This window comes from Salvelinus namaycush, chromosome 11, assembly GCF_016432855.1.
Source record: "Salvelinus namaycush isolate Seneca chromosome 11, SaNama_1.0, whole genome shotgun sequence".
Lineage (NCBI taxonomy): Eukaryota > Metazoa > Chordata > Actinopteri > Salmoniformes > Salmonidae > Salvelinus > Salvelinus namaycush.
This window is the reverse complement of record NC_052317.1, coordinates 21,326,349-21,351,769: the sequence shown is the minus strand read 5'-3', so window position 1 is coordinate 21,351,769 and position 25,421 is coordinate 21,326,349. Positions and strand designations below refer to the sequence as shown.

General features: G+C 44.8%; 1 protein-coding gene across 3 annotated transcripts in view; it reads right to left on the bottom strand.

Moving 5' to 3' along the window:
* Positions 1-25,421, bottom strand: part of LOC120055908 (rho GTPase-activating protein 21-like) — a 74,134-nt gene that overhangs the window by 6,520 nt on the left and 42,193 nt on the right. For all 3 annotated transcript variants that reach the window (XM_039003950.1, XM_039003952.1, XM_039003953.1), the window contains 15 exons: positions 23,637-25,329; positions 13,242-13,385; positions 11,244-11,346; positions 11,085-11,130; positions 10,469-10,594; positions 9,937-10,242; positions 8,892-8,956; positions 8,627-8,751; positions 8,172-8,314; positions 7,804-7,965; positions 4,520-4,598; positions 4,312-4,385; positions 4,104-4,193; positions 3,826-3,993; positions 3,452-3,563 (listed from right to left, as the gene is read on the bottom strand). In XM_039003950.1, coding sequence (XP_038859878.1) covers positions 3,452-3,563; positions 3,826-3,993; positions 4,104-4,193; positions 4,312-4,385; positions 4,520-4,598; positions 7,804-7,965; positions 8,172-8,314; positions 8,627-8,751; positions 8,892-8,956; positions 9,937-10,242; positions 10,469-10,594; positions 11,085-11,130; positions 11,244-11,346; positions 13,242-13,385; positions 23,637-25,329 — 3,436 coding nt within the window. The remainder of the gene's footprint in view (positions 1-3,451; positions 3,564-3,825; positions 3,994-4,103; positions 4,194-4,311; positions 4,386-4,519; positions 4,599-7,803; positions 7,966-8,171; positions 8,315-8,626; positions 8,752-8,891; positions 8,957-9,936; positions 10,243-10,468; positions 10,595-11,084; positions 11,131-11,243; positions 11,347-13,241; positions 13,386-23,636; positions 25,330-25,421) is intronic.

The window sequence follows — 25,421 nt, the reverse complement described above, 5'->3', positions numbered from 1 at the left end:
GGACTACATCAACACATCACGGACCACAGGTTACATCAGTCACAAACGATTACAATACACAGTCAGCCACCAGCAACAGGGCATTTGTTCTCATCTCAGAGACAATCACATAGGAAGGGATGACAACACGTCTCTGTTAAGGGGACACAGTTGTGTGTTGTAGTCTGTTGTTCCACCCATGCAGGCTAGCCACGATGGGCAGGTTGTGCAATATGTCTAGAACTCTATTCTATAATCCCTGTAGCACTCTTGAACATTCTGGGTTAGGTCAATTGAATATGATTGACGACCACAAACACTACAAAACAAGGTCCTTACAAAAACCTTATCAAAGAAACCATTCCCTACATAAATATTACCACTATCAAGTCAGAATAGTGTGTGTTAGGTGGGGGGTACGGCTTAAATGAAAACTCCACGCAAAAAACATCTTCTGGTATTTGATTCTTTAGTCCATTGCTGATGCATCATACAGATATACAGCCGGTATGATACATTTTTCATATGATGGAAAACGCAGAATCATACAGTGCATGTTAAGTTAAAGCCGTATTCTCAAATTGATTAAATAAATAAAAAAATCCTCAAATCGACACAATACCCCAGAATGACAAAGCAAAAAGTGTTATTTACATTTTTGCAAATGTTATAAAAAACAAAAACGCCTGATTCAAATAAGTATTCAGATCCCTTGCTATGAGACTCGAAGGTGCATCCCGTTTCCATTGATCATCCATGAGATGTTTCTACAACTTGATTGGAGTCCACCTGTGGTAAATTCAATCGATTGGACATGATTTGGAAAGGCACACACCGGTTTATATATGGTCCCACAGCTGACAGTGGATGTCAGAGCAAAAACCAAGCCATTAGTTTTTTTTTGCAGCATTGAAGGTCCCCAAGAACACAGTGGCCTCCATCATTCTTAAATTGATGTAATTTGGAACCACCAAGACGCTTCCTAGAGCTGGCCACCCGGTCAAACTGAGCAATCGGGGGAGAAGGGCCTTAGTCAGGGAGGTCACTCAGACTCCAGAGTTCCTCTGTGAAGATGGGAGAAACCTCCAGAAGGATAACCATCTTTGCAGCACTCCACCAAATCAGGGTGTTATGGTAGAGTGGCCAGACGGAAGCCACTCCTCAGTAAAAGGCACATGAAAGCCCGCTTGGAGTTTGCCAAAAGGCACTTAAAGACTCTCAGACCATAAGAAACAAGATTCTCTGGTCTGATGAAACCAAGATGGAACTTTTTGGAATGCCAAGCTGGGTACTGAGTAAAGTACTGAGTAAAGGGTCTGAATACTTATGTAAATGTAATATTTCCATATTTTTTTGATAAAAACCTGTTTTTGCTTTTGTCATTGTGTAGATTGTTGTTGAGGGAAAAAACAACAATGTAATACATTTTAGAACACGGCTGTAACGTAACAAAATGTGGAAAAAGTCAAAGGGTCTGAATACTTTCCCAACGCACTGTATGATGAAAAATGCATCATAACGGCTGCATTTCTACATTTAGAAAATTCTATATCTTCAAAACTTGATCGCTGACATGCAAAACAGTTTGTGACTATATCAACAATGGACTAATGAAACAATGGAATTTTCCTTTAAGTGTGTTTGCTTGATTTACGAGTTTTGTGTGTCCGAGTTGGGGTCAATTCCATTTAAATTCTTGTCAGCTGTATTGGACATGGAATATCTCCATATAGGAAATGCTATTTACCTTAATCATTTGGAATATAGGTGGAACTGACCCAAAATCTGGTGTGTATATCAGTGTGCTACACAAGGTTTTTGATGGGGAAGGTGGGTGTTTGATAGATGTGGATGGTTGGTGTGTTGCGGTAGAAGTATGTAGCAGTGAGGGAGGAGCTAGGTGGCAGTGTTTGACTGTAGTTGGTGTTTCTGATGCTGAAAAAAAACAGTGGTTCATTGATAAGACTAGGGGTGAATCTCAGAAGTATTTTCCTGATTCCGTGAATCATCTCCTCACCTCTTTCACATATCAGAGGGAAGCAAGGAGAGATCTCCTCAGACCTTCTCCCCCAATGCTGTCCGTGCTTCCATCTAACGTTTTCAGTAGACTGCACGCAATAAATAGAATACCTTCGAGATTCACCCTATGATGTCCATCTCAAATGTATGACTGAGAGTCAAATGTGACAGGAGGGCAGAAAGGGACAAAAGCAATCAGAGCTACTTTACTTACTATCTCACCGGCATCCATCTAACCTCCCTAGTCAATGTGTGTGTGTAACTATGTTCTGATCTCTCCTAGATGTCTTTTGAGTGTGTTAGACAACAGCCAGCTCAGCCCCCCACCACTACAACCCCCCCCCCCCTCAGACACCATGACAGTAATGCCACATGAGCAGGCGGTAGTGAAACCGTGGTTTGACCGTACCATGCTACTTGTCCTCGCGATCAGCTTTAGAGACAAGAGACAGCAGAAAGGCTTTCAGAAGAAACTACTGCAGGCACTGCTCTGTATGTATCCATTAGGTTATAAGGTATTTTCATTTTAGAGAAATGTGAAAAACGTGCACACCAACAGGAAATGACAAAACATCGACGTCTCTTTCTTTCTGTTTTTCTTTTTTCCCCCGCTCCTTCATGTTTCACCCCAAGTTAACAGAGCTGAGGGTTTCTGCAGACTAGGCAGCTACACTGGGGACAACACTCATCGTCCTTCTTCCTACAGTCCCAGCTGTCCACCACTGACATTACAGAGTCCACCAGTGACATCAGCGAGTGATTGACGCCACCCACTTGGCCTGTGTCAGATTGGGTCAATGTGTGAGTGCTGGACAGGGACAGGGGAGAAAAAAACACACTACACACAAACCAAGGGTAGAGGTCAGAAGGGTTAATACTTCCACTCTGTTGTTTTGTTTGTCTGTTGTTTGAGGGGAAAGAACATGCCGGGTTTATATGGGAGGGGAAGAAAATAAGTCTTCATCTCAACATAAAGAGGAAAGCACGGGGAGAGATGACATGAGCAAAGGAAAAAATAAACATAAAAAAGCAAAAAGAGAGAACTGGGGAAATAATCTAACGTAAAAGACAATTCATCGTCTTGGGCAAATGAAAAAAGAATGACAACAAAACAGACCTTAACAAAAGGCTTAACAACATTTGCAAATTATTTTCAGCAATTTCCAATTGGATAACCGAAAATCCTTCCATTGAAGAATTGCTAAAATAGCTTGCCTTTACAAAAGCACGAGACTTTTCAGTAGACTTGCTTAGCTTTAGATCATCTGATGGAAAGCAAACAAGAAGCCTCTTACTTTAGGACTAACAAATACATACAGGTACATTCTGAACATACACACGCATGTCCTGGGTCCCTATTTCTGAGGCTCATTAGTATACTGGTAAAACTGTCACAGGACTGTTGCATTAGCACCACGCCAGGTGTGGTAACAGTGAGAAAAAGGTGAGTTACCTGAGACTTCCGCAGCTGAGGTGGTTGTTGTGGTCCGGCCGATGTTGGACAGCAGGTGGTCGATGTTCGGCACAGGCTGAGACTGCACTGTACTCTCCTGTTCCACTGAGGTCTGCAGGAGAGAGATCCAATGAGGGAGAGGAAAGTAGAGGAGGAAAGAAGTCAACGAGGGATGCAGAGAGAAAAATGTTCACCTCATACAACACTTTAGCCAACCAGCAAGATTAACAAACATCCACTACATCACACACTGAACATTCTGTGTTATTACCAGCTGAGAGTAGCATGACCGAGTGTGTTTAGATAGGTGTGTGCATGTGTGTGTGTGTGGGGTGAGAGAGCAGTAGCGAGATGGCGAGAGAGATGCTACGTACAACAGGGTCATCGTCCCCCTCCTCAGTGAAGAACCAGTCAAACTGCTGAATGAGGTTCTCCACTATCTTGCACTGGTCTGGCATGTGGTTGACCATATTGGTCATGTTGTCCTCTGAGGTCCTGACCAGAGTCGGTCCAAACACGATGGCCAGGTTACGAGGCTCCATCTGGGGGGAGAGAGGAGACATGAGTGGCATTCAGTCAAGTCCATACACAAGGCCTCTATTAAAAGGCTCCATTTAAAAAAAATAACATTTTATCTCTCACACTGACATACCTTATTTTTCTCACAGTTTTCAGAGACCAACTTGAGGTGTCCAGAGAGAAATTTGAGGGTTTCATAGTGATGCTCAGGCAATTCAAGGATCTGCGAAGAGAAGAGAACCAACCTTCAATGCAACAATTAAAACATACCGCTAAACTACATGAAGCTCTTATTCCTATAGATCTATCATAAAACCCTCATAGCATGAGCTGTAACTTACCAGCCTCTTGAGCTCTTTCAACCTCTCCACTGCGTCTTCTGTTCGATTGGCTTCAATAAAATCTGCATATTTTTCTGTAAATAGAATACAAGGACCACTTAGTTCCTTTAACAGCCACGACTAAATAATTAGGATTGATTAACAATGCTTTCTTAACCAATTGTCTTTTCTTTGTAGGCATGCATTTACTGTGTGTTCAGTATCTCACCATTTGTAAAAAGGGGTTCTGGAAGTTTCCGGAAGAAGGATTTCAGTAAACTACTGATCACATTTAGGTCCCTCCATTTCTGTCAGGGAAAGCAAGTGAGAAAACCATTAAAGCCGTTATTGTGAGGTATGGGAGATATATATGTATGTTTCAAGTTTTAATGTCACATGCACAAGTACAGACAAGTGCCTTTCTTGCAAACTCAAAACCCAACAATGCAATAACTCAATAAGAATGTAATACTTAACTTCTTTGATATAGGGGGCAGCATTTTCACTTTTTGATAAATTGCGTGCCCATAGTGAACTGCCTCCTACTCTGTCCCAGATACTAACATATGCATATTAGTATTACTATTGGATATAAAACACTCTGAAGTTTCTAAAACTGTTTGAATGATGTCTGTGAGTATAACATAACTCATATGGCAGGCAAAAACCTGAGACAAAATCCAAACAGAATTCTGAGACTGGTCATTGTTGAGACTGGTCATTGTTAAACTCATCGCCTATTCAATTCCCTGTAATATATGGATCTGTTTGCACTTCCTACGCCTTCCACTAGATGCCAACAGTCTGTAGAATGCTGAATGAAGCTTATGCCGTGTTGTGGGACCGGATGGGAGGTGTTTGAGTCAGTGGTCTGGCAGATTGCAGCTTCTTGGTCACGCGCATTCCTCATGATTTCGCCATGCGTTCCATTACTTATAGAGACTGAAAAGAATTCTCCGGTTGGAACCTTATTGGATATAAATGATAACAACATCCTGAAGATTGATTCTCTACTAAGTTTGACCAGTTTATTCGACTTGTAATATAACTTTTTGAAGTTTTCGTCCAACGTTTGCCTGCATCTGCGCGAGCGTTTGGACACGTGTACTAAACATGCTAGCAAAAGTAGCTAATTGGACATAAGTAATGGACATTATCGAACAAAATAACGAAAATATTGTGGAACTAGGATTCCTGGCAGTGCATTCTGATGAACATAATCAAAGGTAAGGGAATATTTATGATGTAATTTCGTATTTCTGTTGACTCCAACATGGCGTTGAAATGTTGTTAAATCTGAGTGCCGTCTCAGATTATTGCATGGTGTGCTTTTTACGTAAAGTTTTTAAAAAATCTGACACAGCGGTTGCATTAAGAACAAGTGTATCTTTAATTCTGTGTAAAACATTTAATTCTGTGTAAAACATATCTTTCAAAGTTTATGATGAGTATTTCTGTTATTTGACGTGGCTCTCTGCAATTACTCCGATTAAACCGAGATTTGTGGATATAAATATTCACATTGTCGAACAAAACATAAATGTATTGTGTAACATGATGTCCTATGAGTGTCATCTGATGAAGATCATCAAAGGTTAGTGATTAATTTTATCTCTATTTCTGCTTTTTGTGACTACTATCTTTTGCTGGGAAAATGGCTGTGTTTTTCTGTGGCTATGTACTGAGCTAACATAATTGTTTGGTGTGCTTTCCCCGTAAATCCTTTTTGAAATCAGACATGTTGGCTGGATTCACAACATGTGTAGCTTTAATTTGGTGTCTTTCATGTGTGATTTCATGAAAGATTGATTTTTATCGTAATATATTTGAATTTGGCGCGCTACATTTTTTCTGGATTTTGGCCAAGTGGGACGCTACCATCCCACCTATCCCAGAGAAGTTAAAGAAAACAGTAACACAGAGCAAGAAATAAGAAATATGAAGAACACAATAAGTAAGTAAGCATACTATATACAGGGTCAGTTCCAATAGCATATTTACAATGTGCTGGGATATTGGAGTGATGGAGGTAGTTATGTATAGGGGTAAGGTGACTTGGCAACAGGATATAAGAAACAGAGTAGCAGCAGCTTGTATGTGAGTGGGTGTGTTTGTATGTGTAGAGTCAGTATAAATGTACGTGCATATTACGTGTCAGTGAGCAGATTGAATTGTGTGTGTGTGTGTGTGTGTGTGTGTGTGTGTGTGTGTAGGGCCCTGTGAGTGTGCATAGAGACAGTGCAAAAATAAAGGTCAATAAAGATACAAGGTAGACTCAGATAGTCCGTGTAGCTATTCTGTTAGCTATTTATCAGTCTTATTGCTTGGGGATAGAAATTATTAAAGAGCCTGTTGGTACCAGACTTGATGCACCGGTACCGCTTGCCATGCGGAAGCAGGGAGAATAGTCTATGGCTTCGGTGGTTGGAGTCAATTTTCCGGGCCTTCCTTTCACACCGCCTGATATAGATGTCCTGGATGGCAGGGAGCGCGGCCCCAGTGATGTACTGGGCTGTCCGCACCACCCTCTGTAGAGCCATGCGATCGAGGGCGGTGCTATTGCAAGACCAGGCAGTGATGCAGCCAGTCAAAATGCTCTCAATGGTAGAGCTGTAGAACTTTGAGGATTTGAGAGCCCATGCCAAACTCTGCGTGTGTGTTTGGACCATTTTAAGTCTTTAGTGATTTGGACACCAAGGAACTTGAAGCTCTCGACCTTGAAGCACTGCAGCCCCGTCAATGTGGGCATGATCCCCCCCCCCCCCTTTCCTGTAGACCACCATCAGCTCCTTGGTCTTGCGTTGAGGGAGAGGTTGTTGTTCTGGGACCACACTGCCAGGGCACTGACCTCCTCCCTGTAGTCTGCCTCATCGTCGTCGGTGATCAGGCCTACCACCGTTGCGTCGTCAGCAAACTTGATGGTGTTGAAGTCGTGCGTGGCCACTCAGTCGTGGGTAAATGGAGAGTACAGGAGGGGACTAAGCACACATCCCTGTGGGGCCCCTGTGTTGAGGGTCAGCGCGGTGGAGGTGACGTTGCCTACCCTCACCACCTGGGGTCAGCCCGTCAGGAGGTCCAGGATCCAGTTGCAGAGGGAGGTGTTCAGACCCAGAGTCCTAAGCTTGGTGACGAACTTGGGAGGGGACAATGGTGTTGAACGTTGAGCTGTAGTCAATGAACAGCATTCTCACATAGGTATTCCTCTTATCTAGGTGGGTGAGGGCAGTGTGGAGAACAATTGAGATTGCGTCATCTATGGATCTGTTGGGGTGGTATGCAAATTGGAGTGGGTCTAGGGTATCTTGGATGGTGGAGTTAATATGTGCCATAACCAGCTTCTCAAAGCGCTTCATGATTACAGAAGTGAGTGCTACTGGGCAGTAGTCATTGTGGCATGAAGCCTTAGAGTTCTTGGGAACAGGAATGATGGTGGTTAGCTTAAAACATGTGGGGATTACAGACTAGGACAAGGAGAGGTTGGTGTGTGTCTGTATGTGTGTGTGTGTCACTCACATCTTCTTGGATGTCGATGTCACTCATCAGTCCTTTATTGTCCAGCTCCTCCTGCATGCTGGAGATGGCAGCGTTGTTCCCTGGTACTCTGTAGATCCCAGTGTACTCCAGCCCCCTCTCCTCTACCAGTTTACAGCACACCTCCACGATGAGGGGAACAAACTACACGGCATAAAGCCTTTAGCATTATACATATTGGATGAATCAAGAAACAAATAAATAGATACCACTTTTATAAACATGAAGTAGAACTTAAACCTCGCAAATGTAAGACCATCAAAGGGGAACAAAACACATGCTCAATTCATTCAACATCATTTCCACCATGTCTTTCTCACATGTGAACACACGCACACTCTCTCACTTACCCTGTTGGTCTGTGCAGATGGGCAGTCATCGAGGCGCACCCCAAAGGTGACCCCAGCTGTGGCCTTCTTCTCAAAGGGCTTCCTCATGATGCCGGGGATGCCCCTCCTCCAGGCAGCCTTATCCCGTGGAGGACTGGAGTCATCTGACAGAACACACACAAAGCAGCCGTGTCAGAGCTAATCCACACTAAAGATACACACTCAAACCACACTAGCTACTGGAGGGTCAACAGCTGCTTCTGCAGACAGCCAAAGATAAACATTTTCAATAACATTTCTACATGAAGGCCTACCATATGTACTGTCTACCGTTGTCGTGTAATGTGCACCTTTACTGTGTAGAATAGCTACAACGTCGGCACTATGCACTCCTCTTCAGCTGTTTGTAAAGAACACAGCATGTCTACTGGTGGTACATGTAATCCCTTGCTTTAAGCCCTTTGTTGTAATCTTACCCCTCTCTCCTGTTTTGGGTGAGTGTGGGCTCTTGCCTTCTCCCTTCCCCCCCAGGAGGGTGTGTCTGATACTGAGGGACTGCCGGGAGGTTTTAGGGGAAGGCTCAGTCTTGGTGCTGGGGGCACTGGATCCAACACAGAGACAGAGATATTCTAGTACATTCAATAATACTATGTGTGACTTTAATGGCTTGTGCATAGGAGTGGGTCTAAAAGGACATTGCATTGTGGGTCAAATAAAGAGGGCATGTGTCAGGCTGCATACCTCATCATGGTGTTGTACTCTCTGATCTTTCTGCTGATCAGGTCCTGGCTAGTTATACCAGCATTCTGAAACACATCATAGACAACAAAGTCAGTCCATGTAAAGAATCAAACCTAAAGGGTTAATCACTGATCTACCGTTTGTGTAGAGAGTTTAAAGTGAATACGATTTAGTAGTTTACCACACTGAATCCTGTTTGTGCTATTTAGAAGTCATGGGCTGGTCCCCAGTAGTGAGACTCTGTGGGAGACTGAGACCACAGACAAAGACACGGGGCAAACAGCTGAACAAGCTCATTTCACAGGCCAACAGACAAGTTACCATACAACCAAGACGAGGTGATAGAACAGCAACAGTAAAACATTCTTGTTAGAGTCCAGCAGGGGATGTTTTTGTATTTTCTGTAGCCTAGTGATATCATACATACAGTAAGCATGAGTAGTCAAGAGGTAGTTTCCCCAGACAGTTTAAGCATAATTCTGGAGTAAAATACATGTTCAATGCTTTTTCAGGAATAGGCTTAATCTATGTTAGGGAAACTGTCCCTAGTGTTAAAATGGTTTGACATTGTTACTTTAAGGCAGTAGTAGTCAGTCTACCCACAGAACAGGAACACCAAGGCAACCGGACAAACTCTTCATAGCAGTTAACCCAAGGGGAGGAGCGGTGAACAAAGATGGTTTAGTCTCTCTGTCCAAAATCTATTGTTTCTTCTAGTGACCAAGGACAGTGACAATGACTGGTGTAAATGAGATCCAAGAAGTGCAAATGCAGGCTACTCACAAGTGACTGCTTCAAAAAAAGGACACAGGCATTTCAAACAACTGCCTTGAGGTAAGGTTATGACCTGGGCACCTGAATCTTGGTATAAATGCTAGCTACTGTATGTGAGTCACTTTGGATAAAAACATGTGCTCAGCAAAGAATGATTCAATCTAAGATTGGACACCAAGGAATTGAAACACATTACAATGACATCGTGTGATTATGATGAGATTAGTAATGCAGTAGATTAGAGCGTAGCGTCTTTCCCAGAAGAACCCACCTCATCATCCAGATTACTATTCTCCTGGATGACTCTGATCCAGGACAGCATGTCATCCCTGCCCTCCGCCTGGAACAGGTACTCGCAGTGCGACGTGGTCAGCCGCAGCACGTTCTTGCGTTTTGTGTCGCTGTAGGAGATGTCAATCAGGCAGGCCTTGATGCTGATTGGCTGTGGGTTGTCGTCGGACTGGGAGTGGGAGGAGGCATGAGAGACGCCGTCCTTCTTGTCCTTGTAGAGCGTGAGGGCGTGGCCTCGCAGCACAGCATACATCTGCTTCCACGACCTCGAACCCCCGCCCACACGCTACAGAGAGTTGGGGAGAGAAAGAGCGAGCGAGAGAGAAACGTTGAGATAAGGCTCTGCGTGAAGATCAAAATTGTTTGCAGTGTGGGGGTGGGCGTGCATGTTTTCTTTTTCACACTACTGTGGATATTTTTGTTTCACATTGTCCTTTCCAGCATCTATGGTGGATTGTAACCAGACTAGCACAGTAGACCTCCACATGATTTGACAATATACAAACATATACCTTGCTCTTCTCAGTGTTGAGCTGCCTTAGGTTGAGCCAGCCTTCTTTAGAAGAGTCACTGAAGATATCTGAAGAGGAGTCCCTTCTGGAACCAGAGTCATCAGACGACTTGTGTCCATCCAGAGCCTACACACACACACACACACACACACACACACACACACACACACACACACACACACACACACATAGGAGTATCAGCAGAAACAGCGAGCCTGTACTCTTAAAGAGCGTCAATCCCCAGGAGTCTCAGGAGCATCAAAGCCTGACTACCGCAGAAAAATCACAGACAGGTGAGTTCATTATGGCTGAGGAAATCAAGATAAGCCAAAAACCACACAACACATCCTGTCAATGTGATTAGAAAACATTTCAAAGGCACAGGGAGAGTACAAAGACTGAATTAAAAACAAATGTAATAAAAGTAGCAGCTTGTTACACCGTTAGGCACTCAATGTGGGGAAAAGCAGAATACCTTAATCATAATAGTCCCTAGCAATTTAACAGACATTATAAACACAGCCAACATGTCATGGATAAACCAACCCTTTACAGTGGTTATAAACACAGCCAACATGTTGTGGTTAATTAACCCTGGATTGATCCGTGTCCTCACCTTTCTTAGGCCTCTCAGTCCAGGCATGTGTTTACTGTTGGACCGGCTGGAGACCGAGAGAAGGAGGGGGACAAAACGGCAGATATTAGGAGGATGAACAGAGAACCATTGGAAAAAGAGTATCATGAGAAATAAGACCAAATTTCAAAAGGGACTTACCCTCTGCCTTCCTCTCTGTAGTTATCCAGACCCTCGTCACAGGATTTGGACCGCTCTTGTTTGGTCGAAGCATCAGACTCCAGGATAGCATTTCTGAGGGACTCTTGAGAACGGAAGATGTATACAACGACAGTGTGAGGGGCAGTGTCATGGCAACAGGGGTACATAAGTGTTTTAAGGAGTCAGGGCAGAGTGATGTTCCAGCTGAGTGTTATTGGTGAGGGTCAGTGGTGGTATTAGAGCTCAATATCACAGGACTAGAGATTAAAATTCAGCCCATTTTTCTGCCGACTAACTGACCCTCATTAACCAGTCAACAAAGAGTAAAAAAAAATTCTCCAACGGTAAAATTACTTGACCAACAGAAAATGCTATCAGATATCTGTATATAATGATGAGATGCGTATGTTTCCGCCCTAACAATGGGAGGTGTCGGCGGGAAGGCAGTCGACAAGCTTAGGCCCAAAATAAGTCCATTGAAACGCATTGGGCTTATTTTGGACAGATTTTGTCGAGAGTGAAACCTTTCGCGTCGCCTCTTCCTCTCTGATACTATGCATGCATACAAGGACCGGACATTTTTTATTATCAGCTTAATGAAAACATGCAACAATAGCAAGCCTATTGTCTTACAGTCAAAATGCTGTAGCCTGTTATTGAACATGCAACTCCTGTAATGAAGCAGATAAAACGTATTTTTTAAACATTTACCCAAATACAATTAGCGGAAAACACAGTTGTAAACAGCAGACCTAATGTGAGCAGTTCCATACGTGACAGGGATGAACATCGCTGTTATAAACTTAGAAAGAGCAACTACCATGATGGGTTGCTATATGACTAGGATTGTGCCTTTGGCTTCTGGACAATGAAAGAAAGTTGATATGAAAACCAATAGAACAGGAGAGAAATGCTGGTTAATGGCTAGAGGAAGACTTTATTAAATAATTGCCTCCACGTCTCTATGGATGGATTTTCACGAGGCTACTTCGAACAAGGTATGATATGCCTCATTACTTGAAGTAAAATGATCAGGTTTCAAACAGGTCTACTGCCTCAAGCTCACATTGCAAAGTGGTGGTGACCACTGACAGTAGGCAGGCTATAGTTATGCCTCCTAATGGCGAATGGGAGACACGCTTTACAAGTTGAGATTGAGAAATAAAAATAGCTCCTTTTTAATTGTGGCCACCAAATTTAACACGCGATCGCATATAGAGTTGTTACATGTTGTGCAGTGACTGAGCTTCCAAAAGCAGGCTTCACTCCAGTAGCCTTGAGGAGCTACTCTGGTGCTGTCTGACAGGTGGTATGCTATTCCGCTCCTCAAACTAGGCTCTGTAAGCTGTCTGACAGGTGGTAGGCTATTCCGCTCCTCAAACTAGGCTCTGTAAGCTGTCTGACAGGTGGTAGGCTATTCCGCTCCTCAAACTAGGCTCTGTAAGCTGTCTGACAGGTGGTAGGCTATTCCGCGCCTCAAACTAGGCTCTGTAAGCTGTGCGTGTGATAAATAAAATGCACAAAGACTAACAAAAATACACAGGGCAATTTAATTCCACAAAAATTATGCAAATTAACCTACAGACCGATAAACATGACCGGTCAAATGTATTGTGTTGAAATGCACAGCCCAAAGTGAATGGGATATCTAAGCAATGACACACTGCAAATTTTACTTCAAAGTGATTCGGCACTGATGGAGGAGACATCCTCACTGCTTTCAAGCCTGTTCAAAGAACTGGGTCAATGTCATGCATTCTCAGAAAACAACACAATGGAGTTGGCTGAAACGGAACGGTAGTATTTCCTATATAGTGCAGTACTTTTGCCCATGGGGATGTGGTTAACATTAGTGCACTACATACGGAATAGGGTACCATGTTTCAGATGTCACCAGTGACTGAAACAGACAACAGCATTAACAACACAGCAACAGACAGAACTGTATCTGCATCATAACCATGACAACCAGGAGCCCACCCCCAGAGTACCTCTTACCTTGGTCATGTGACAGCTGTCGGCGAATGAAAGGGCACGGGGAGGTGCTTGGGTTCAGGGGGAGTATGGCTGGAACGCCAGATATCACGGCGGAAGCAGGAATGGACGTGGCCTCATGGTCAACACTAGGGCTAGCCGGCTCGTCTGCAATCACACAACACACACTTCGGTATTACATGATGGACAAACATCATCATCATGATCAACCCCATGAACTTCCTCATCATAATGGATTTTTTAAAAGAACTCAGCGCTTCCTGAGATATTTCAGTTTTGCATCTTCAGTAAGTAGACCACAGCCGCATTAAGAAGAGTCCCAATGTAACCCTTGCATGGCACTACACCAACAACACGGCTGCTAGAAATGAGGATCTCTCCTGCTCTCTTCCCCTCTCTGAAATGTCCCCTTTTTTAAAAGAAAAGTGTGAAACTTAACTGCTGAGTAGTGCAGCATCTCCGACTCCGCCCACCCCTGGCGCTCCAAGCCCAAAACAGCTCAGAGTACAAAGCTGCTCTCTACCTGCAGCCGTGGGGCCTGTGGAGCTAAATTTAAAAGCCACTGCCCTAGTTCCTTCTTTCCAGCCTCCCAGGCTACACCCATCTCTCACCTCAACCAGGGCCAAAGAGAAGGGTTGTGAAGGAGCATCGGCAATGTAACCCCATAGGCATTTGTAACTAATATAGGCCTAACCTATAGGCATCTGTTACTAATATAGGCATCTGTCACCAATATAGGCCTACCCCATAGGCATCTGTCACTATTATAGGCCTACCCCATAGGCAGTCTCACCCTCTCTGTAGAGACAAACACCCCCTGATGTCTTTAGATCTAGTGTTAAATTAAATACAGCTAGGCAACATGGGCCAAATGTACAACAACCCCATTGATGGTGTCTACATCAAAGAGCATACAAAGGAGGTATGTACCACCACCCACTCAACCTTTTGAGATGGAAAATAACAGCATACAAGAAACTGGACTTCTTCTAGGTTACACACGGCCCCCTTCCCCCGTCTGTGGAACTCAACACACCGTCTGGTTCCTCCAGCGTCAGATAGCGAAGCTCACACTCCTGGCAGGCCCTGCACCAGGCCCACTGGTCCAGCCAAGCCCAGGGCCCCAGCCCCATGCCCAGCCTGTCCACCAGTAGCATGCTGCACAGGGAGGGATTACCAGTCCTGGGAGAGGACTGTCACCGCACGTGGCCTGGTCAGAATCAGACTGGCCCAGTACCAGAGCTCCTCACTCTGGGATGGAAACAACATCCCAGCTTCTCTGGTAGTGGTTGCACTCCCATACAAGTCCTGGAGTTCCATGCAAAGCTCAAAGGTAAAACATTGCAAGATAAATCCTCAACGAGGGATCGCATTTGAAGACCCTCATAACAATATTAGTTGAGACAGTCGAAGTTAAATCCACATTTGAACTCTTTAAACTAAAATTCAGTGGAAGATGGATGACCTTATTCTAATAACACCCCACATTTTTTAAATCCCAATAAAACCCAGACTGAGACTGTCAGCTGTTAGATCCAAGAGGGTAAAGAATGTAACCTTGACCAGAGCATTGGCTAAAGAAGACTAGTGAGCGACCGGCTTTGCCACTCTGGGCCACTGGAATGGAATCTGACCTCACATGATAAGGAAGGCTCCAACCGTACAGACAGTGGCCTGCTGGTCTTTCAAATGGGTCATTGATGGGAGCCTGAGGGCTGGTTAGAGCGGGTCAATCAGACCTCTGTTCTCTGGATCACATCATGGGCACCAGGCCCAGAGTTGTGGTGCTGTGGCTGCCCCATCACCATCCTTCCTCACTGTCACTGCCTGCTTTGTCTGCACCTGGCTTGGCCCTGCCTGTTCCACTACCAGCAGTAGCGGTATGGAAGTACCATGACAGGTAGACATGTAACTGCTACATGCTGGATGACACAAAAATACATTTCTAACTGGTTAAATTAAGGTCATCATCACCAGTAAGGCAGGCTGGTATAACTTCTTATGGCTGCAGGGGCAGTATTGAGTAGCTTGGATGAAAAGGTGCCCAGAGTAAACTGCCTATTATTAGTATTAGATAGAAAACACTCTGAAGTTTCTAAAACTGTTTGAATGATGTCTGTGAGTATAACAGAACTCATATGGCAGGCAAAAACCTGAGAAAAAATCCAAGCAGGAAGTGGGAAATCTGAGGTTTGTAGGTTTTCAACTCATCGCCTATCGAATACACAGTGGGATATGGGTCATTTTGCACTTCCTAAGGCTGTTGACTAGATGTCAACAGTCTTTAGAACCTTGTCTGATGCTTCTACTGTGAAGGGGGGCCGAATGAGAGGGGATTGAGTAAGGTCTACCATGACCTGAACATGCGCTGACCATGCACGTTCATGTGAGAGCGAGCTCTGTTCCATCGCACTTCTGAAGACAAAGGAATTCTCCTGTTGGAACATTATTGAAGATTTATGTTAAAAACATCCTAAAGATTGATTCTATACATCGTTTGACATGTTTCTACTGACTGTTACGGAACTTTTTGACATTTCGTCTGCTTTTAGTGAACGCACTTCGTGACTTTGGATTTGTTTACCAAACGCGCTAACAAAAGTAGCTATTTGGACATAAATGATGGACATTACCGAACAAATCTGCATTAAGATGATGATCAAAGGTAAGTGAATATTTATGATGTTATTTCTGACTTCTGTTGACTGCACAATATGGCGGATATATTTTTGTCTTGATTGGGCTCTGAGTGCCGACCTCAGATTATTGCATGGTTTGCTTTTTCCGTAAAGCTTTTTTGAAATCTGACACAGCGGTTGAATTAAGGAGAAGTGGATCTAAAATTCCATGTATAACACTTGATCTTTGATCAACATTTATTATGAGTATTTCTGGAAATTGATGTGGCTCTCTGCAAAATCACCGGATGTTTTTGGAACTACTGAACATAACGCGCCAATGTATACTGAGAGTTTTTGATATAAATATGAACTTTACCGAACAAAACATACATGTATTGTGTAACATGAAGTCCTGTCATCTGATGAAGATCATCAAAGGTTAGTGATTCATTTGATCTCTATTTCTGCTTTTTGTGACTCCTGTCTTTGGCTGGAAAAATGGCTGTGTTTTTCTGTGATTTGGCGGTGACCTAACATAATCGTTTGTGGTGCTTTCGCTGTAAAGCCTTTTTGAAATCAGACACTGTGGTGGGATTAACAACAGGATTACCTTTAAAATGGTATAAAATAGTTGTATGTTTGAGGAATTTTAATTATGAGATTTCTGTTGTTTGAATTTGGCGCCCTGCACTTTCACTGGCTGTTGTCATATCGATCCCGTTAACGGGATTGCAGCCCTAAAAAGATAACAGAGATGATGGGGACATAAGTGCTGTGGGGAGGGGCGTTCACAAGAAATGTGAGTGATAAAATTACATTGTCTCTAATAGGCAAATCGTCTATTGAAAGGCAAATTCAAGAACAGACTTTAATCATTTTAACAATGCCTTCAGTAAGTTTGGTAACACAAAGTGCTTTTCCGGGACATAGACATGTCTTTTATCGGCAGAAAGCTTAAATTCTTGTTAATCTAACTGCAGTGTCCAATTAACAGTAGCTATTACAGTGAAAAAAAGACAATGCTATTGTTTGAGGAGAGCGCACAACAACAAAAAACTACAAAAAACAAAAACTAGTTTGATACATTCACCTCTGAAGGTAAATATTGTACTTACATTCAGTAACCCAGAAATAAAATGTAGCATAGTTTTGTTTGATAAAATATATTTTTATGTTCAAACCCATTGACCCCATTTGACCCCATTGCTGTCTCTGGCTCCACACCCACCCCGCCCAGCTATCTAGGTTTGAAAGTTAGTGTATAAGCTAATTATTCATCATGTATGACATTCATGGGAGTGAGTAAACTTAAATGTTTTATTACCATATAATTTTTGTATGTTCTCTATAGTTATGTACTTGAAAATGTATCAATTGACAAATTCGGCACATTTGGGCAAACTCAATATAAAATATTGTGCAGTAATGTAATTCTTCACTGGAACAGTCAAACTTTGCACATACACTGCTGCCATCTGGTGGCTAAAATTACATCTAGACTCCTATCTGAAAGTATGCCTTTTCTCTTCCATTTCAAAGATGGAACAAATTATCTTATCTTTTACCATATCTAATGTGTTATATTCTCCCACATTAATTTCACATTTACACAAATTTCAAAGTGTGTCCTTAATGGTATCAAGAATATGCATATCCTTGCTTCAGGTCCTGAGCTACAGGCAGTTAGATTTGGGTAGCTCATTTTAGGCGCATTTTAGGCGTATTCGGTGCATATAACAAATAAAATGTGATTTGAAGCTCAAATTAGATCCGAATGTCTGATGATGAATTGTTTAGTGGAAGTTGCTGCCGCGTATCCCTCTGCGGCAGTGGTACAATACAACAGGCCTGGCTGGCTCTACGACCAAACTCTAGCTAATTTCTGTCCCATGGGCCATACTAAAAATCACTATGCCTCATCTCTGCTGCCTCACTATGACCCAGCTCCAGAAAACACACACCTGTAGAATGCACAATGTTCTTCAGCGTCCTTCCAGAACACTAAGTGGATCAGCAAACAGGCGTGGCCTACCTTACTGATCGCACTTACTGAGTGGCCCAGTAAAATATGATGTATTTTAGCTAGAGTACACCCTGACCCAACTTTTCAAATCAGTAATAATACATCTATGTCTTAGCTGTCCACAAGATTGAAGAAAAACACGTATGACTGACTCGTGAAAGAAAATAACTTGCATATTGCAGGTTGTGAGCTCAGTGTAATGACAGGATAGTCAGAACAGGCTACATTTTCATCCCACTGTCCCTTTAAGGAAAAGTTGTCTAATTCAGCTGTTTATGAAATGCTAAAAATGCTGAGAGAAAAGCTTTATCAGCAAAATGAAGAGGAGATAAAAGGAAAATGCACAAAATAACACATTTTACACACGGGCTTTAGCGGGAGTGACATTTAGAGCACTTCTTATGAGGACAAGTGTTCAAATCACCATCAACATCATAGATTAGGTTGTGGGCGTGGCAGAGGGCGCAGTCCCCTAATTTTCAGAGAAAAATGTTTAGAGGCCCCCCATCTTGGAGGTGTAGACCGCATGTTGCCGTTTTAAAGCTAATTTCCTGCAATTCTATGCATTTTGCCATGGCTGTGTTCTTTTGCTCATACATAATAACAAAATCTATACCGCTAAATTCAATGTTTTTTTTTGTTTTTTTCATTGACCATTCGGTAAGGTTACTATTGCAACCTTGGACAACATTTTCCCGGGAAGCCCAATTCAACCACTGGCGAGATCCCTTCACAATGATCTCAAACTGTGTTTCTAATACACAATGACATTAAAACAGACTACCCCTTGCTAATCAGGAAACTATTGGGTATATTGTGGTGGACTGCCACTACAATTGCTTCACAGGAACCTGGTAAAATGTTGTTTGTAGTGTAGCTAGCCCCTGAATAGCTCTGAATTAACTATCAGCATGCAGACGAACATATCAAGACTGTTTCAAGGACAGCTTTTTTCCATCTACGTAACATTGCAAAAATCAGAAACTTTCTGTCCAAGAATGATGCAGAAAAATTGATCCATGCTTTTGTTACTTCTAGGTTAGACTACTGCAATGTTCTATTTTCCGGCTACAGCACTAAATAAACTTCAGTTAGGATTCTAGCAGTTGTATTTAGCACTGACTAGAACCCAAAAATGTGATCATATTACTCCAGTGCTAGCCTCCCTACACTGGCTTCCTGTTAAGGCAAGGGCTGATTTCAAGGTTTTACTGCTAACCTACAAAGCATTACATGGGCTTGCTCCTACCTATCTTTCCGATTTGGTCCTGCCGTGCATACCTACACGTACGCTACGGTCACAAGACGCAGGCCTCCTAATTGTCCCTAGAATTTCTAAGCAAACAGCTGGAGGCAGGGCTTTCTCCTATAGAGCTCCATTTTTATGGAATGGTCTGCCTACCCATGTGAGAGACGCAGACTCGGTCTCAACCTTTAAGTCTTTACTGAAGACTCATCTCTTCCGTGGGTCATATGATTGAGTGTAGTCTGGCCCAGGAGTGTGAAGGTGAACGGAAACGCTCTGGAGCAACGAACCGCCCTTGCTGTCTCTGCCTGGCCGGTTCCCCTCTCTCCACTGGGATTCTCTGCCTCTAACCCTGTTACAGGGGCTGAGTCACTGGCTTACTGGTGCTCTTTCATGCCGTCCCTAGGAGGGGTGCGTCACTTGAGTGGGTTGAGTCACTGACGTGATCTTCCCGTCTGGGTTGGCGCCCCCCCCTTGGGTTGTGCCGTGGCGGAGATCTTTGTGGGCTATACTCGGCCTTGTCTCAGGATGGTAAGTTGGTGGTTGAAGATATCCCTCTAGTGGTGTGGGGGCTGTGCTTTGGCAAAGTGGGTGGGGTTATATCCTTCACGTTTGGCCCTGTCCGGGGGTATCATCGGATGGGGCCACTGTCTCCTGACCCCTCCTGTCTCAGCCTCCAGGATTTATGCTGCAGTAGTTTGTGTCGGGGGGCTAGGGTCAGTTTGTTATATCTGGAGTACTTCTCCTGTCTTATCCAGTGTCCTGTGTGAATTTAAGTATGCTCTCTCTAATTCTCTCTTTCTTTCTCTCTCTCGGAGGACCTGAGCCCTAGGACCATGCCTCAGGATTACCTGGCATGATGACTCCTTGCTGTCCTCAGTCCACCTGGCCGTGCTGCTGCTCCAGTTTCAACTGTTCTGCCTGCGGCTATGGAACCTGTTCACCGGACGTGCTACCTGTCCCAGACCTGCTGTTTTCAACTCTCTAGAGACAGCAGGAGCGGTAGAGATACTCTTAATGATCGGCTATGAAAAGCCAACTGACATTTACTCCTGAGGTGATGACTTGTTGCACCCTTGACAACTACTGTGATTATTATTATTTGACCATGCTGGTCATTTATGAACATTTGAACATCTTGGCCATGTTCTGTTATAATCTCCACCCGGCACAGCCAGAAGAGGACTGGCCACCCCTCATAGCCTGGTTCCTCTCTAGGTTTCTTCCTAGGTTTTGGCCTTTCTAGGGAGTTTTTCCTAGCCACTGTGCTTCTACACCTGCATTGCTTGCTGTTTGGGGTTTTAGGCTGGGTTTCTGTACAGCACTTTGAGATATCAGCTGATGTAAGAAGGGCTATATAAATACATTTGATTTGATAACCACTTTTGGAGCTAAGTTGTGCTCTCATGTTGACAGCAGATGAGAGAAAACAAGTTATATTAAGTGGTTAACTAGCATTAACTACGTTTGGTGGTCAATGAGACAGAGCTAGCTAAACAGCTGCGCTAGCAAACAATGTAACAAAAGTAACATTTTGGGTTAAAAACAATACTCCATCAACAGACTCTGCATTTCAGCAATAACAGTAGCAAGTACCCCTGGTGCACTTTTAAAGTATTTAGCCATTTAAACAAAATGTTTTAAAGAAAATTCTGTTTTTCCCACTGCCCTCACTGCTTTCATTCGTTTCAAATGTGAGCTTGTCCGAGGTGTCGGACTCGATGACAGTTGCCATCCATTGGAGCGCTGCGATCGGTTGCACGAAAATCTGGAGAGGGAAATAGTGAAGGGTAAACTCTCCCTGACTGCCTAGCTTATATTTTGGGGATTGTTAGTTCTCAAAGATTATATATATTTTTTTTTAAATACATAGGTCTGTTATCTTGTGTACATACTTTATATCTGGTAACAGCATGGAGAAAGCAGTGTGATGGTGTGGGGGTGCTTTGCTGGTGACACTGTCAGTGATTTATTTAGAATTCAAGGCACACTTAACCAGCACAGCCATTCCATTTGGTTTGTGCTTAGTGGGACTATCATTTGTTTTTCAACAGGACAATGATCCAACACACCTCCAGGCTGTGTAGGGGCTATTTAAACAAGAAGGAGAGTGATGGAGTGCTGCATCAGATGACCAGGCCTCCACAATCACCCAACCTCAACCCAATTGAGATGGTTTGGGATAGGTTGGACCGCAGAGTGAAGGAAAAGCAACCAATAAGTGCTCAGCATATGTGGAAACTCCTTCAAGACTGTTGGAAAGCATTCCAGGTGAAGTTGGTTGAGAGAATGCCAAGAGTGTGCAAAGCTGTCATCAAGGCAAAGGGTGGCTACTTTGAAGAATCTAAAATATATTTTGATTTGTTTAACACTTTTTTGATTCCATATGTGTTATTTCATAGTTTTGATGTATTCACTATTGTTCTACAATGTAGAAAATATTAAAAAGAAAGAAAAACCCTTGAATGAGTAGGTGTCTAAACTTTTGACTGGTACTGTATAAAAACTCAGCAAAAAAAGATACGTCTCTTTTTCAGGACCCTGTCTTTCAAAGATAATTCGTAAGAACCATTGTAAAGGGTTTAAAAACTGTTTCCCATGCTTGTTCAATTAACCATAAACAATTAATGAACATGCACCTGTGGAACGGTCGTTAAGACATGAACAGCTTACAGACGGTAGGCAATTAAGGTCCCACTTAAGACACTAAAGAGGCCTTTCTACAGACCCTGAAAAACACCAAAAGAAAGATGCCCAGGGTCCCTGCTCATCTGCGTGAACATGCCTTAGGCATGCTGCAAGGAGGCATGAGGACTGCAGATGTGGCCAGGGCAAAAAAATTGCAATGTCCGTACTGTGAGACGCCTAAGACAGCGCTACAGGGAGACAGGACGGACAGCTGATCGTCTTCACAGTGTCAGACCACGTGTAACAACACCTGCACAGGACCGGTACAACTGAACATCACATTTCTGCGGGACAGGTACAGGATGGAAACAACAACTGCCCGAGTTACACCAGGAACACACAATCCTTCCATCATTGCTCAGACTGTCCGCAATAGGCTGAGAGAGGCTGGACTGAGGACTTGTAGGCCTGTTGTAAGGCAGGTCCTCACCAGACATCACCGGCAACAAAATCGCCTATGGGCACAAACCCACCGTCGCTGGACCAGACAGGACTGGCAAAAAGTGCTCTTTACTGACGAGTCGCGGTTTTGTCTCACCGGGGGTGATGGTCGGATTCGCGTTTATCGTCAAAGGAATGAGCGTTACACAGAGGCCTGTACTCTGGAGCGGGAGCGATTCGGAGGTGGAGGGTCCGTCGTGGTCTGGGGCGGTGTGTCACAGCATCATCGGACTGAGCTTGTTGTCATTACAGGCAATCTCAACGCTGTGCGTTACAGGGAAGACATCCTCCTCCCTCATGTGGTACCCTTCCTGCAGGCTCATCCTGACATGACCCTCCAGCATGACAATGCCACCAGCCATAATGCTCATTCTGTGCGTGATTTCCTGCAAGACAGGAATGTCAGTGTTCTGCCATGGCCAGCAAAGAATCCGGATCTCAATCCCATTGAGCACGTCTGGGTCCTGTTGGATCGGAGGGTGAGGGCTAGGGCCATTCCCCCCAGAAATGTCCGGGAACTTGCAGGTAACTTGGTGGAAGAGTGGGGTAACATCTTACAGCAAGAACTGGCAAATCTGGTGCAGTCCATGAGGAGATGCACTGCGGTACTTAATGCAGCTGGTGGCCACACCAGATACTGACTGTTACTTTTGATTTTGACCCCCCCTTTGTTCAGGGACACATTATTCAATTTCTGTTAGTCACATGTCTGTGGAACTTGTTCATTTTAGGTCTCATTTGTTGAATCTTATGTTCATACAAATATTTACACATGTTAAGTTTGCTGAAAATAAACGCAGTTGACAGTCTTTTTTTGCTAAGTTTACATATAGATTTTTTTTTATTACACAGTTTGGACATAGGCGAACAGAGATTATTATTTATTTTTTTAACTCTTAGGTGGCCCGCCAAAGGATTTCAATGGTAGAAAAAACCCTCTACACTCCCTGCCTGCAACCAAAGCTCCTTAACAACATACTGTACATCTAGCCAAGGAGATTGATCAGGTGGTAAACATGGGCCAGGTATAAAATAAAAATATACTATAAAACCATGTTTCTAAATCTAATGATTTGTCATTTCTCCCCAGCAATTTCCCCTCCCATTCTTATCTGTACTGACGAACTGCTGCTGCTACTGGCCCCCTAGTCTACTATTTTCTCTGCCTTCATGCCTGGTGCTTCTGGTGCCATGGAGACTGCACAGTGCCATGGTGTTAGAGCTCTCTTACCGATGAAATGGATAGAGTCATCGCATGTGTCCCAAATGGTACCCTATTCCCTATAAAAATGTACTACTTTTGAAGTATAGTGGTGTACCAAATAGAGAATAGGAAGCAATTTTGGACGCAACTGTTAAGTTAGTGTTCGGCCTCTTACCGATAAAGGGGATTGAGTCGAGGGACTCCTCCAGGTTGCTGGAGGAGCATGAGGTCTGGTCCTTCTCCTGCTTCTTGCTCAGCCGCCGCATGTGCATCTCCCGCCGTGCATCGTTGGGCAGCCAGCACACTGCGTCCGCTGCTGACTCCGAACCGTCCTCCTCGTTCACCGCCAGGATGTAGGAAGGGTGGCGCAGGGGGCTGGGGTTCTTCAACGACCCAGGAGGCTTTTCCCTGAGGACCACGCCCAATTCTGAGGCCGAGGGGCCGCGACCGTTCACCTGGGCCTGGGGCTCTGGGCGAGGTGGGTGGTGGTGGGAGGTTTTGAGGATCCCAAGCCTCTGTGGTCTCTGATGGGAGGCGGATAAGGACGAGGACCTATGGCCCACCACCGCTGCCACCTCTCTCCCTGGCACCTCCCCTGCCGGCTGCATGGTCTCCGCCCGCCCCCTGCTCTGGCTCACATGGTTCACACCTTTGACTCCAGCTCTTTGGTCGGTTGGGGAGGGCTCCAAGGTAATAATCTTCCCCAGGTGAGAGGGTCTGTCTTGGGTCATATTAGGAGCGCCGTGAGGCTGGTGCTGGAGCTGCTCTGGTCCTTTAGCATAGAGGGTAGGGTTGGGCATTGGCGTTCCCCGGAGGCTGTCCCTACCGTACCCTGCAGGGGGTCGGTGATGGACAGCCTGTTTGGAGAGGCTCTGCCTGCTGGGGCGTGTACCCTGGTCAAGCCTGCTAGCGTAGCCCCGTCTATCCACCATGGGCCGGCCCAGCTCCACAGAGTCCACATAGTCACAGTCAGAGGAGCGAGCCCGGGCCTTGTGTGTTAACCCATCCTGGGACACACTACGAGGAGGCCAGTTCCTGGGGTGAACCCCCCGCTCTGCCATACTCATACGGTCCTGGGAAGAGCTGCGGGGGGGCATGTGGTGGAAGGGGGGTGGAGGTCCATGGTAGGCGCGGTCGTGGGAGGTGCTCCTGCGCCGGAGACCCTTAGGGTTGGGGCCCCAGCCACCCCGGGGGATATGGTGGGAGGAGTTGAAGGTGTTCTGGCTGGCGGCTCGCAGGCTTTCTAATCTCTCCTGGATGGTCCGGCTGCCATAGGCGTGGATACTCTTGTTATCGATGTACTCCCTGTAGGTCTGGTATGTCCGCCAGTCTATGTTTTGGTGAGAGACGGGGTTGGGGGAGTTAGAGTTGGGTGGGTAGTGGGGTAGCGGGGCACTGTAATTGAGTAGGCTCGCCCCAGAGGGGTAGATGTCTGTTTTCCGTGGCAGGGGGTAGTGGGACACAGACCCAGGACGCACTCTGATGAGGCCAGGGTCAGGGGGCCCTACCATGCTATAGTCTATTCTGTGTGCTGGTCCTATACGGCCCAGCTCTGGAGGAACTACCACAGTCCTCACGCTGTCATTGCGCATGCACACCGCAGTCTGGGATTTGGGGTACGGGTGTGCAGGAGGAGGAGGGGAGGGGGGCACAGGAATCTCCATGCGGTACCCCATGTCTGGTGGTGTTGCCCCCTGGCATGCTCCCTGTACCCCCACTCCAACTGGGGAGGGGGTCTCTGTAGCCTGGGCCATCCCCGGGGGCTTACAGTCTACACGAGGGTAACATATGGGGGGCGGCTCGGGGATGTGACGGGCGTTTCCACTGTAGGCACAGCGGCTTCGGAGGTACGCATCCTGGGAATAGGCCTGGCGAGAGAAAGATGAGAGGGTAAGATACAATAACATTGTCCACTGGTCCCAATTCACTCCCTACCCCTTCTTCCCCTTGGCCCTAACCC